The sequence below is a fragment of the Vidua chalybeata genome, chromosome 17, assembly GCF_026979565.1.
Source record: "Vidua chalybeata isolate OUT-0048 chromosome 17, bVidCha1 merged haplotype, whole genome shotgun sequence".
Classification (NCBI taxonomy): domain Eukaryota; kingdom Metazoa; phylum Chordata; class Aves; order Passeriformes; family Viduidae; genus Vidua; species Vidua chalybeata.
Window position 1 is genome coordinate 7,009,271 of NC_071546.1, and position 13,588 is coordinate 7,022,858.

General features: G+C 64.3%; 2 protein-coding genes across 2 annotated transcripts in view; both read right to left on the reverse strand.

Moving 5' to 3' along the window:
• The window catches only part of SLC12A5 (solute carrier family 12 member 5), a 31,440-nt gene extending 26,382 nt beyond the window's left edge, over positions 1 to 5,058 (reverse strand). The window contains exon 1 of the mRNA XM_053958647.1: positions 4,984 to 5,058. Within this exon, the coding sequence (XP_053814622.1) occupies positions 4,984 to 5,017 (34 nt within the window). The 5' untranslated portion in view covers positions 5,018 to 5,058. The remainder of the gene's footprint in view (positions 1 to 4,983) is intronic.
• Positions 5,059 to 5,931: 873 nt separating this feature from the next.
• Positions 5,932 to 11,890, reverse strand: MMP9 (matrix metallopeptidase 9). The gene is made up of 13 exons (XM_053958199.1): positions 10,247 to 11,890; positions 9,804 to 10,042; positions 9,334 to 9,482; positions 8,997 to 9,125; positions 8,741 to 8,914; positions 8,492 to 8,665; positions 8,187 to 8,360; positions 7,886 to 8,041; positions 7,521 to 7,797; positions 7,260 to 7,399; positions 7,013 to 7,163; positions 6,810 to 6,913; positions 5,932 to 6,525 (listed from the first exon to the last, which is right to left on the reverse strand). The coding sequence occupies exons 1-13, from the start codon at positions 10,385 to 10,387 to the stop codon at positions 6,416 to 6,418; spliced, it is 2,118 nt and encodes a 705-aa protein (XP_053814174.1). The 5' UTR covers positions 10,388 to 11,890; the 3' UTR covers positions 5,932 to 6,415.
• Positions 11,891 to 13,588: the final 1,698 nt, after the last annotated feature.

A 13,588-nucleotide genomic window follows, 5' to 3' on the forward strand; every position in this document is an offset into this window, starting at 1 on the left:
CTGCAGCAGCACCAACCCCGCACTCCTGCATCCCTCAGCCCTGAGCAGTAGCCAGAGCTGGAGCAAGGGGCTGGCCCACTCCCAAGGGTTGGGATTGGAAGGAAGGGGCTTTAGACAGGATGTAGTGGACAAAACCACTGTGCCATGCTGGCCTGGAGGGTCAGAGGGCACTCCCAACCCCCCCCAAGGAGCCTGTGGCTGGCCAGAAGGGCAGCAGGCCAGGGTCCAGCCAGCCATGGTGACCGCCAAGCACCAGAGGGTGGTTTTTTGCAGGAGGCCACAGCGCGTGGGCTCGGCACAAGAGGGATTTTCCTACTAAAACAGATGCGGGGGAGGGAGCACGTGAAAGACCATTAATCCCCTAATCCCTGGATTATGGCTCCATTTCAGGGGTTGGGATTTGACGGCAGCACAGGGGGCTACGCTATCAAGACTGCATTGGCTTATCCTGTGCGCAGGGTCCCACCAGCATGTGGGGACAAACTGAGAGTGTCTCTGAGGCAGAGGAGACTGAGGGGGCTTGATCCCCCAGCAGAGCACTGGCCTTAAACCTGGCCAAAATGCCCATGACTGGGGTATATGGTGCAGTGTGTCGAAAGGAGAGAGGTCTGTCATGGTTTGGGCATCATCCATGCCCTTGCATTGCCTGCAGTCGTGCTGCAGGCAGCATAAGGGCATGGGGAAAGAGGAAGAGTGACACTTTTCCCTGGCCATGGAGTGGGGGATCAACTGCAAGTGGCCCCTGAGTCCGAGTAGCAGGCAGGATGCTGGCACAAGGCCAGGCAGAGCATCAGTGCCCCACTTAACTGCAAGAGGCTGCCCAGGAATGACGACGGAGAGTGGCCAAGCCAAGAAACATCCCTGCAAAATGTCCTGTACCCCTGCAGAGACTCCTGAGAATGTCCCGGACCCCTCTGCACAGAGCCTGGGTGGGGGGAATAGTTCTCACAGACATTCCCAGGGCGGAATCCTGGCCGCCAGCCACACAGCCCTTGCCTGTCCTATTACCAGCAGCGGTCAAACCTCCCAGGAGCGAGACACGTGCTGGAGTCACTGGGAAACCTCCTGAGGGCAGGGAGCGGGCAGCCTGGCAGTGTGCCACCCGGGCAGTGAGGGCGGCTGTGCTGTGGAGATGCTGGTCAGCACATTGCACTGCCTGCTGTGATCCCTGGGCACTGTCAACAGCCAGCCCATCCACATCCTGACAAGATGGGACACCCCACACTGAGGGCTTGAGGCATGAGGAGAAGGAGCTCCCAGGGAAAAGAAGAGCTGGGGCAGGACAGACCCCAAGATGATGGAGGTGCAGCAGGACACAAGGGCAGTGATGCCAGCCAAATGTCATAGCAGGGGTTTTGCATCAGAGTGTGCCCTCACCACACTGTTCTGACAGCCCCATGAGCCCAGGGGCAACACATCCTGCAGCACCTTGGCAGGGTGGAGTGCTCTTGTTCATCTCCATCCAGACAGATCAGGGCCCTGCCACCAGCATGGGGCAAAAGCAGAACCCAGAGCTGACACGGGCACCAGCTGGGACTTGAAACCAGCTGCGGCAGCAGGACAGGACATGGAGGGAGGTTGTGTCCCGTGGGGCTGGGTGGGGAGCCATGGGAGCCACTGCAGCTGCCTGAGGCTGAGAGCAGAAGGGCAGCAGTGGGGCAGGGCTGGCAGAGGCCATGGGGCAGGGCTGTGAGCTCCTGCGTCACACGAGCCCAGCACAGTGCGCAGCTGGCGCAGCGTCCCCAGCTGCCCTTGCCCAGATGTCTTGCCAGCAGCAGGGCCACGGCAGTGGGCGGCTGGGCAGCCTGGCACGGGGATCAGCAGCAGAAGCAGCCTCCTCCCACCAGGCCCCGCTCCTGGCGACGCAGCTGAGGAGCCCCCAAGCAGCCCTGTGCCAGTTGCAGTACCCTGGGGATTCCAGGCAGCCACTGCTGAGCCAGGGCCAGAGGGCCCAGTGATGGCCGAGGAACAGCTGCATGGCCACTTGCCAGCCGCTGCCAGAAAGGTTTGGGTGCAGGATGAGCTGATGAGGCGCTGAAGTGTCCTGTGTCCCACACGGCACCCCTCACTCAGCCCCACAGCCTGTGCAAGGACATCCACTCTTGGCACCCCACTGAAGCACCTGTGGTGTGTTCAGTGGCATGGAGACTCCTTGGGAAAGTTACTGCAGGCAGCAGATGGGGCTTTGGCTGCTCCAGCCCCCTGGCAGCATCCCACCCCACTATATCATGGGCCTCTACCTGCTGCACACCCTTGGCTCATTTAATGATACCCCAAGGGCACCCAGTCTGCCACAAACCTGACCTGAGTGTCTGCGAGGGGGCTGGAGGAGATGGGAGGGCTGGGGGAGCGGCCTTAGCACCCCCTGTCCCTCACATGTACCCCTCTGTGCACGGTGCCCCAAGTGGGGGCCCTGCCCCCTCCCTTGTGTCCTGGCCCCTCTCGGCAGGGGCCCTGCAGGGGGGTGCAGCCAGGGCTGGTGGGGTCCCTACTCTACCCAAGCCCCCCCTCGGGGCCTCACCTCCCACCTGGGGCCAGCCTCACACGACTGCCCCACAGAACCCTGTCCATGGCTTATGGCCCACAGCCCCGCGACCCCAGGACCCCCCAGGGGGGCCGAGAGAGCAGCTGAACCCCCTCAGCACCGAGAGCCACGGCAAGGGTGACACCGGGACCGGTTTCCATGGCAACGAGAGGCTCCTTAACTGGTTGGTTCCCATGGCTACTGCCGCCGAGCCCGACCGCTCGGGACACAGAGGGGCTGCGCGGTGGGGATGTTTCGGTGCCCTCCCGGGCCAGGGCGGCTGCCCCACGGGCAGCGCACCGGGCACGGGGGCAGTCGCCCCACGTGGAGCCCTCGGGGGAGTGCCAGCCCCAGGGTGGGTCCCAGGCGGAGCACATCGATCCCCGTTCCCGGGGGTCCGGCCCGCGCTGCGCTCGCGGTGGGACCGGGTCCCCGCGGGACGGCGGCACCGCGAGCCCCGGGGGCGGGGCGGGGCCGCGGGGCGTGGCCGGGAGGGGCACACCCCCACCGGAGCCGACCCGCCCCGTTATCGCCCCCTGGCGGCGCCGCGGTCCCGCGCAGCCCTGCCCGCCCCCGCCGCCGCCCGCACGGACCCGCACAGACCCCGCGCAGCCCTGCCCGCCGCCGCCCGCACGGATCCCATTTCCCGGGACAAGCCCTGGATCAGGCCGTACTCCTGCAGTGACCTGCGCCCGGCCCCGAGGCCCCCGCGGCGGCGCCTTGTCCGTACCCTGCCCCGCCCGGCACCGGGCGGTCCCTTGCCGCCGCCGCCGCCGCCGCCCGGGGGTTGAGATCCCTCCTCAGCACCACCCGCCTGGGGCCGCTCCCGGGCAGTGCCTTCCCCAAAGGACGGCCCCGGGAGCCACAAGGCGACCCGAGCACGGCGCCAGCTCACGGACGAGCAGGGGCCCTCCAGCTGACCCGGAGGTCCCCGCACGGCACCGGCACTGGCAGCACGGCCGGCTGCAGCCTTCGCTCCCGCACTGCTCTGAGGTCCTGGGATCTCAGTCACTCTGTCCCCCACGCGTGACACTGACATGGGGCCAGGCAACACCGAGCCCAGGGCCGAGCCCAACGACTCGCTCAGGGCCGAGTTCCTCCCGGGACCACTGCTGTCCAGAGCTCGTGCCTGCCATCCGCAGCCTCTGCCAGTCCTGCAACCACCAGCCCCATGCACCCCCTCCCATTCATCCCCCCCGGGAGGCAGCACCCATGGTCCCAGTGCTGTGGAGAAATGCGGGATGTGAGGAATCCCTGAACACTGCCAAGCCTAAGTAGCCACCCTGCCACTGCCGTGACCACCCCACAAGACAGGGCGCCTCCAGCAGGACCAGCCACTGGCTGTCCTCTGGGAGGGAACAAGGTCACAGCTCAGCCAGAAGAACGTGCCCCTTGCTCCCACCACGGCCACTCGGCATGCCCACCCCAGCTCCCCGCAGCCCCGCACCAGCAGACTGGCTGCCAAACCGAGGAGCTGTTCCTGGAGGGCCCCAGAATTCAGCCACAGCCTGGCTCATCATGGTCCGCTCCACCCCAACACAGCCCACAGGCCAGGCCCAGCTGCCATAAAGTGACAAGTGGCCCTGCATCCCCTTGCCACTGTATGCAGCCCTACATCACCCACGACAGTGTGATCCTAGACAGGGCCCTAAAGGCCAGAGCCCACTGACAGAGGCACAGCCCAGCCCGGTGTCCTGGTGTCCGTCCGGCTGCTCGCGCCTCCCACCCGCGCCCTTCGCCGAGGGTGCAAGGTCACAGCTCCAGCAGCACAGCTCCGGCAGCACAGCTCCGGTGCTGCCGTCGGCCGGTTTTCTGGGATCGATACGGCTCCGGTGACAGCAAAGCCCCACCGCCACGTCCCCCGGGCACCGCGAGGCGACAGCTGCCGGCTCCAGTGCCTGTGCCCATAGCAGCCCAGTGGGCACTGCTGCATCTGAGGGCTGGCTACTCAGAGCTTACCCTCTCCCGGCTGGGCAGCAGCCGCCCACCACCATGGCTCCCTAGGGAGCAGTATGTGACCTCGCACCCACAGCCGACCCACAGCTGTAACCCCGCTCCATCCCGCTGCCGGTCCGGCAGCAGCAGGGCCTCACTCCAACAGCCCCCGGTATGGGGACGGAACAGGGGAGCTCCCTGAGGAGCGGAGGTGGCCGCGGGGAAGAGTCTGAGGCGAGGAGTCCTGCCCGGGCGGGCGGCTGAACCCCACTCCCGGCTCTGCACCTCCCATCTCCCGGATCTCGCAGCTCCGTGCCATCCCTACTCCGGGGGTCTGCACGGCCTCCGAGGGGCCAGACCGACCGCAGCTCCGCACCCCCCACGGTGCCCCGATGGCCCGGCCCTCCTCGCGAACCCTTCTCGCGGACCCTCCCCGCGGACCCTGTCCTGCCCCGCGGATCCTCGTCGCGGACCGTGTCCCGCCTCCGGAGCCTCCCCGGGCCCCCCTTGCCCCCGGCGCTCACCCCCGCCGCCGGTGACGGTGAACCGCCCGCTCATGGCCCCGTCGTCGCCACAAGTGGCTCCGGCCCCGGCGGTCGCTGAGCGCGGCCCCGCCGGGCGCTGACCGGGGTCCTAGTGCCCGCGGCACCGCCCGCCGCGCCGCCCCCGCGGCCGCAGGGCTGCCTCCAGTCGGGGTGGATCGGCTCGGCCCCGCTCCGGTCGGCTCGGTTCGGCCCCGTTCGGCCCAGCTCGGCTCGACTCGACGGGACCGGACCGCTCCGCCACGCCCGGTCGGTCCCACAGCCGCCGCCGAACTGGGGGTGCTGGGACCGTGCCCCTACGGGACGGGAGGGGGCCGCGCTCTGCCCGCGCCCTGTCCGGAGCCGCGGCCGCTAATTACAGCTAATTACAGCTCCGGAGTTGCGGCTGCCCCACCCTGCCGCGGACCCGGGCACCCTCGGGCACGATCCCGGCCCTGGCCCTGCCGCCGCGCTCTGCGGCCACGCAGGGACAGACCGGGCCCGGGGGAATCTACGGGGCCAGCCCGCGGCGGGGTCTCAGCTGCAGTGGGGAGTCCGGTCACACGCTGAATGCCGGCCACACGCGGTGACAACCGCCCGCTCCTCATCTCGGTGCAAAAGTGGAGCGCAGGGGAGGGCAGTGGGTGGAGGATTATGCGGAGCCAGGTTTTGGGAGGTCCGGCGAGTCGGGGCGGGGGTGCCGCCCCTGGCGTAGGGCTGGTGGTGGACAATGTTGAGACCGAGGGACATCACTCCCCGTTAGACCCAGTGCCCCTGCGGGATCCAGAGTCCTTAGTAAAGGGGGATTTGGTGACAGTTCCCCCCCCCCCCCCCAGTGCCCCCCTACCCACCGGTGCTTGCACCCCCGGGGCTGAGGGAGGATGATGCCCCCAGCACATAGGGGTTCTCCAAACCGCAGTCCCAATAGCTGATAGAGCACTCGAGGCCATGTCCAAAGAATTGTCTTTATTACAAATGGGCAGGCAATTGACAGAGGGGGTGGTTGGCAGAGTGGTCAGTGGGCAGGAGTAGGCAAAATCCCGTGTCCCACCCTGGTGTGACCCCAGGCGCCAGCTCCCAGGGGGGCTCAGCCTGACCTGGCATCGCTGGCTCAGGAAAAAGACAAATTTGTCCCAAATCCATGTGCGGTTTGCACCAGACTAACGCCTCTGTGCACTGGAGCTGGCACTGGCAGGGGTGGCACAATGCCAGCTGTGGCAAGAGTCCTTCTCCCCAGCTGGGGCTCTCCAGGCTGGGCAGCTCTCAGGAGGTGACCCCAGGACCCCCTGCCCCTTTCTTCCAGGAAGATGGTGACCTCGTCTGGAGCTACCCACAGCCACAAGGCTCCCAGGGGTCAGCCCATGAGACTGGAGCCCGCAGGCTGGGAGCAGTGGGCGGGGAGCAGCACTGGCAGAGCCGGTGGCTGGTCAGGCCTTCAGTTCTGGGGGCACTGCAGGATGTCATACTTGACGTAGCCCACCCTGTCCACCTGGTAGCGCGGTGTCATCCTCCAGTAGAAGCTGCCCCGGCAGAAGTGATACTTGCCTGGGCAAGGAGAGGGACAGAGGGAATGGAGGGTCAGCAGGAGTTTGGCAATACAAAGACCCATCCTGGTGGCTGCCCAAGCAGCACAGGCACATGGCACCCTGCACCTTGTTGGCACCCTGCCAGCTCCACCATAAGGACCCACAGGGGCTGATGGCATGCCCTGTCCTGGGGCCATTCCCCACACACCCGAGCATCCCGAGCCAGGAACCGGAGCAATGCCATGAGAGGCTCAGGTAGCCCGGGCCTGAACACACAGCACCCACCCGCCAGGTTCCACTCACCTTGGTAGAGGAACACATTGCGTGCATCAAGGGGGACGCCGGTGAAGACATCATCGGTGGCACGGGGGTAGCCCTTGTCCACCCTCTGAACCTTCACATCCAGCCTGTGGGACAGCAGAGCCGTGCTCAGGGCTGCTGGGAACCCCCTCGCAGTCCCTCTCCAGGGGCTCAGGCAGGCGCTGCTGCTCTCCAGTTCTGCTCACCTCCAGTAGCTCTCCCCGCTGAAGAGCAGCACTTTGCCGCGGCCCCGCTGCAGGGCCCCCGAGAGGCGGCCGGCTTCCTTCCCTATACCCAACTTCTCGATCCCCCGGGGGCCCAGCACACTCTTCCCAGAAAACACCCAGAACTGCCGACCTGCAGTGGGAGATAGTGGGGGTGTCAGACAGCCCTGAGAGCTCCCAGGCTTCACCAGGCTCCTCCCACTGCCCGTGGGACTGGGGCAGAGCTCACCAGCAAAGAAGAAGACCCTCTTGGTGAGCAAATCCTGGAAAACAGCATCGATGGTGTCTGGGAGGCCAGGCCAGGTATCAGCAACAGAGAAGGCACCCTGGATGCCCGATTTCCAGAAGGAAGAGTAGGTCCAGTATTTCCTGGTGGGGAAGATGAGCTGTCCTGATCATCTCAGTCTACCACAGCCCATATCCCCCACATCCTTGTGTCCCCCCACATCCCACCTCACCAGGGCAGGAAGTGCCAGATGCTGCCACTCACCCATCCTTGAAGAAGTACAGCTCCCCATTGATCTCTGTGATAGCATCAAAGTTCTTCTCCATGCAGGCATCCCGGCTGGGGTCCACAGGAATGGGTCCAACTGTGGGCTCTGGTGTCTCCTCCTCCTCCTCCTCAGTGGTGGAGGTGCTGCCAGCCTCTGTGGGCATGGGCTGGGGCTCCTCTGTGGGCACGGGCTGGGGCTCCTCTGTGGGCAGGGGCTGGGGCTCCTCAGTGGGAGCAGGGGCAGGTGCAGTGGGTTTAGGGCCAGAGCCACGACCTGAGTGAATACAGGGGAGGGCATGAGGCTGGAATCAGCTTGGTGCTGCAGGACACCCAGTGCACCCAGCTGCAGTGCAGCTGCTCACCGTAGAGGTATTGGATGCCCTGGACGTCATCGGGGTGCAGCTGGAAGTCCTGGATGTAACTGTACATAGGGTACATTAGGGCCTCACGCACACTGGAGTGGTCCAGACCCAGTGAGTGTCCAAACTCATGGGCAGCCACCAGGAAGATGCTGTAACCTGGGAGAAAGCACTGACCTAAGTGCCTGGTGGGCCACAACAGGGCAGGACACACCATCCACACACTGTGGTCCTCACAAGAAGTGTGACAAGATGGCATGGGTCTGGGAGGCACAAAGGGGAGCACGGACAGAGGGGCCAGTACCTCTGTCAGGGCAGAAGCCCCACTTCTTGTCGGTGTCATAGTTGCTGGTGGTGGCACACCAGAGCTTGCCATCCTGCCGGCCCTGGTTGGTGCAGGCACTGTAGGACTGCCCCAGGAAGGTGAAGGGAAAGACGCACGGGTCCCCCTGGGAGTTGCCGCCGATCACCGCCGTGTCTGCAGCAAAGCGTCAGTGAGGCTGTCCCTGGTCCCTGGCTGCACCGGCCAGAATCCAGGACCATGCTGAGATCCCTCACGTGCCCACCCTCTGTGCCCCCTCTCCTGCATGCCCCCCTCCCTGCTGGCACCTCGGTTGGGGCAGAAGCCGTATTTCTTGTCCTGGTCGAAGCTGGAGGTGGTGGCACACCAGCGGTAGCCATCGGAGCGCCCGTCTGTGGTACAGGTATCATAGGAGGTGCCATCGAAGACGAAGGGGAAGACGCAGGGGGCTCCATCGCTGTTGCCACCATTGGTGTAGAGGACTGTGGGGTGAGGGAGAGTGAGGAGAGCACCGGGCACCGCGGGGCTGGGCACGGGTTATGGTCGCCACTACTCACGCTCGCTGGGGCAGAAGCCGTATTTCTTATCCCGGTCGTAGTTGGAGGTGGTGGCACACCAGGGCAGCCCATCCTTGCGCCCCTCCGTGGTGCACCGGGAGTAGGAGCGGCCCTCGAAGATGAAGGGGAAGTGGCATTCGGCTCCATTGGCATTCCCATGACGGGTCTTCACCACTGCTCAGAGAGAGGTGGCTCAATGCTGCGGCTGGGCTTGGCACCATCAGAGCCCCCCCAGCCCACCACACCCTGCCCTTACCTAAGCCAGTTCCCAGTGTCCAGAATTCATCGTCGTCAAAGTGAGCATCACCCTGGATGCCCTGGCCTGGGGGAAAGGCGTGGGCCAGGAGCCCATCCTTGCCGTCGAAGGGGTACCCATCCCCATGCTCTGCAGGGAAAAGCACCCTCAGCTGGACCTGCCAGAGGAGCCCTCACGTCCCCAGCATGCACACAGACACCCAAGCCCTGCACACCTCCTGCACGTGTTGGGGCAGGGGGACTCTGGGCACAGCCCAAGGAGACATGGGGTAAGGATCTCACAGGCAGGGTGTGACACCCGGCCCCTCCTCACTCCCTGCCTGCCCAAAGGACATCACCTTGGCTGCCAAACATGATCATGATGTCTGCCTCGCCACTGTATATCTGAGTGAAGGTGAGAGGGGTCACATCACTCCACACTTGGAACGCCCGTCTGAAGGCATCATCGATCACGGCACGGTCCAGGTCGGGGGAGTAGTTCATCACCCTGCCAGGGAGGCAGAGGGTCAGTGCTGCCAGGTCCCCTCCTCATGCAGGAGTGACCCTGTTCTGGGAAGAAGCAGACTCCCACCTCCAGAGGTGATAGCAGTCACCACCCTTGACCTCACCCAGGGCTCAAGTGCCCTTCTGGGCACTGGGGAGCAGATGCTGCTGCTGTCCTGGCAGCACTGGGACCCAGCTGTACAGGCAGCACCAAGCCCGGAGGAGGGCTGAGCAGAGGCTGCCAGCCTCCTGGTCCCTCAGGCTCTCCATTCTCCTGGGACCATCATCCTGGGGACACAAGGGTTCATCTCCAGAGCAGACTCACCGGTAAGTCAGGTCCATGTGGTCCCACTTGAGGTCCCCCTCAAAGGTAAGGAAGGCTCCCACATCAGGGACGCCGCAGCGGGGGGCTCGCATGGCCTCCAATGTGGCAGCATCCAGCTCTCCTGTCTCCTCCAAGCCCAGCTGCTTCTGCATCTTGAGCAGTGCCTTGCCCAGGGACACGTGCCTGCCACCAATCTTAGCCTCTGCCTCCGTGGTGTAGCCGAACCTCTGCAGGTAGCGCTGTGGAGGAAAGGCAGCCAGAGGAGTGAGTGAGGCGGAGGGGGGCTCCAGCAGCCCCGGGCACCCATCCCAGCCTGGGTGCCTCCCTGAGCTCAAGGAGACTGACAGCTCTCAAGCCGTGTCTGCAGCCCCTCACTGTCAGCCTGGGTGCCCCCTTGGGGACGTGGGTGCCGGGAGGGCACCACGGGGCCATGCTCCCCTCACCTCTGCCAGCTCTAGATCCGGCAAGGTGCTGATTAGGTCCCCCGGGAAGGTGACAACTGTCTGCGGCTTGCCCTGGAGAGGGGCCGCGCGGCAGGAGACAGCCAGCAGCCCGACGACAAGCAGGGCCAGGAGGAGTGCCATGGTTCAGCGGTGACAGGAGGGATGTGGCTGTGCTGGTCCCCGCTGTCTGCTCTGGATGTCGCCGGGCTATCCGCTCCTATTTATGGGGTGGGAGGGCAGTGAGTCACCCTCAGACCCCTCAGCGCCGACTCACGCTCCCTTCTCCCTTCCCACGGTGACGAAACGCACACTCCATCTCTGCCTTAACTGTTTCATCACCTTGTTTACTAAACACGCTGCGTTCCGCAGCCACGCGGGGACAGGAAGGACAGTGGCTGGGCAGCTGCACCGGGCCACAGCACAGCACTGAATGGCCACCCTGGGGCTGCCCTGCACAGGCACTGCCCTGCTGGCCCCTAGACCGTGGTAGCTGTGGGGACAGCAGGGCATCACTGGAGGCCAGCCAGGTGCTCAGGACCCTGTAGCTATGTCATCACCCCGGCTGACACTGAGCTTGGCTGGCCAAGGGCTGATGGTGCTGGACCCAGACCCACAAGGGCATGGGTAGGCATGGGGGCAGATAGCAGTGGAACCCCCACCTGAGCCGCAGCACCTGGAACCCACCTGCCTGGGATTTGGGAGCTTGCACCCTCACCAGGACTCTACATCCTTCCCCACCACAGCTGCATCACCTCAGTGGGTCAGAGTGTTTCCAGCATTGGCGATGCCCATGGCTCCTCACCCCTTGACCTCCAAGTCCAAATGCTAGCAGCTGAATGGCAGAGCTTCCTGGTACCAGAGGCAGTGCCTGCCCAGGAGCAGCTCTGGGCACAGGAATGCTCCACCTGGGGCCCTGGGACATTAGGGGTGCCCTATCCTTGCTGCCTTTCTCTGCAGGGTGCTGCTGACTCAGGTTCCCACCCAGCACAGCACAGATCTTGCCATGGGATGGTGTTTTCCTGCTTCTCCCAAAGTGCCGACGCTTGTGGGAACAAGAGCAGTGAAGGGGAAAGCAAACAGGGATGAGGACTGAGGAGAAAACAGATGGCAGAGAACAAGGCGCAGCGTCAGCGGGGGGGAGGGAGGGCTGGTGCAGCCCAGCGAGGCTGCTGAGACACAGGTCCCAGAGCAGATCCCCTGCCCCAGCCCTCACAAACCCCATGAGCACAAGGAAGCTCAGCCCCATGAAGCTCAGCTGGCTTCATCAGGAGGATCCTCCTGTTCACCCCATTGCTGTTAATGCCTGTCCTCCCAGCTCCCAACAGTGCCAGGCTGGGGCTCAGCAGCCGCCCCCTCCCAGTATCCCCCCAGCTCTGGCTGAGCCAAACCAGCAGCTCCTGGCCCAGCCAAAGGACAAGCAGGTTATGCTAGCACCCAGCACAGCTGAGGACAGTGAGAGGTCAGGGCTCTGCTCCCTGTGCTCTTGAAGAGGAAGCCCCATACCCAAGTGAGGGCTCATCCCTGGGGCAGCATCACCTGCCAGATGCCCTGTGCTGGTGGGATGCATCCCAGGGCCACAGCTGGCTGGACACAGGAAACTCACCGGCAGTGTGGGCTAAGCTGGGAGGAAGCAATGGTGAGAAATCAGGGGGTTGCCTCACTCCTCCACCACAGCCCTGCAAGAGCAGCCCCCATTCCCTGGCACAGGAAATTGCTTCACAAGCAGCTGCAGTCCTGCACCCAGTATGACAAAAACATCCAGCCAAGTATTCCCTTATGGTGGGATATAGCCCAGGGATCCTGCAGCCACATCACCCTACAGTCCCCTCCCACAGGGTCCAGCTGCCCCCCTTGTCCCTGTGATGGCCCAGCTCTTCACCAGGCAGCAGGCTGTGGCTCTCTGTGCTCCCTGCCTGGCTGGCAGCTGAGGAGAGGAGGGCCTCTGCCAAGGTGGCCTGAGAGTCCACTGAAGCTGGTGGCTCCTGAGGTATTTGAGGAGCAGGCACTGCTCCATATCCTCCACTCTCCAGCCTGCCAGGACCTCAGCCCACAGCACAGAGCTGTTGTGGGAGCTGGGAGGATGAACCTGCAGGGCATTCCTGACAAGGAGACTTCTGACTCCAGCTCTGGGATATAGTCAGAAATTCAGATTGAGCTCTGGTCTCCCTGGCACTGTGGCAGATCCCTTGGCCTTCCCCATGTTATTCCCATCCTTCGTTTCCACCACATGCAGAAGCTGCAGCTCCAACAACCTGGGCACTCTTCCAGGGCACACCATGGCATCATGCTGCCTGTGGCACCCTGAGGGCAGAGCCACAGCCCAGCAGCAGAGAGTAGCGCTGGCAGAAATAGGGCTGGGAGGGAAGTGGGACCTTGGAGCAAGTGATGGCAGAAGGAGATGAGGGCCAATGCCCCACACACTGTGCACCAGTCCCAGCAGGCCCTCGAGCTGAGCAGTGGGAGCTCCAGTGGGGGGTTGCCCGTTGCAGCTCTGCCCCCGTCCTGGCCGCTCCCACTGACTCATGGCCCCGCTCACCAGCTTCCTCCTGGAACCATCCCGGGGGAATTTCTGGTGACTCTCTGGAGGCTCGTCAGGGAGCAGGGCCAGGGCAGCAGGGAAACCCCCATGTCTGGCAGCACCGGCAGCCTCTGTGCCAGGCAGGGAATTCTGTGGGATGGACTCGGCACTGCTGGCATGAGCCCCATGCAAGGCAGCCTCGATCAGCTTGTCTATGGGAGCTGGGTCAAGGCACAGGTTCCTCAGAAAGTGCATGTGTGGAGGGAGGCTTGGGGCAGCCACTGCAGCTGGTGGGAAAGAGAGGAGGGCAGTGGTGATGGGGCAGTGCCACAGGCAGGAGAGGGCTGTGGATGGCAGAGACCCCAGGAGCTGTGCACAGCCCCTGGCCTTTTTCACTCCCAGAGCCCCTGAAAGGAATGAGATGGAAAAACTCAGGCAGACATCCTCCATCCCAGACACTGCTTGAACCACGAGGTTGCTGGTCACCACCGTCGCTGCTGAAAGGGGAAGGAACAGCCACCGCAGCCCCTTCACACACCCTTACTCATGACCACCCTCATGCAGACCCTCTGTGGGAAACTGGTCCAGGACCTCAAAGGGGGCCTGCCTGGATCCCTGCCCAGGACAGAGGCTGACAGGACACAGCAGCACCTCTGCAAGGCTGCAGGTCTCCTGCTGGGAGGTGCTGGTTGGGTCAGCAGTGAGGTTTGGGGGGATTGTATGGAGCCAGGCCCCCTAGACCCCCCCAGTTCAACTCCTCCCATAGAGGCAAACAGGGTGGGGGCCAGCCAGGGAGGGAGTGTGGCACCAGACAGCCAGGGGAG

Coding starts and splice junctions, on each gene's coding strand:
- MMP9 (XM_053958199.1), bottom strand. CDS start 10,387: ATGGCACTCCTCCTGGCCCTGCTTGTCGTCGGGCTGCTGGCTGTCTCC. Junction 8,915..8,996: donor GACACTGGGAACTGGCTTAG/GTAAGGGCAGGG, acceptor CTCTCTGAGCAG/TGGTGAAGACCCGTCATGGG. Junction 8,042..8,186: donor GGGCTTCTGCCCTGACAGAG/GTACTGGCCCCT, acceptor GCTTTCTCCCAG/GTTACAGCATCTTCCTGGTG.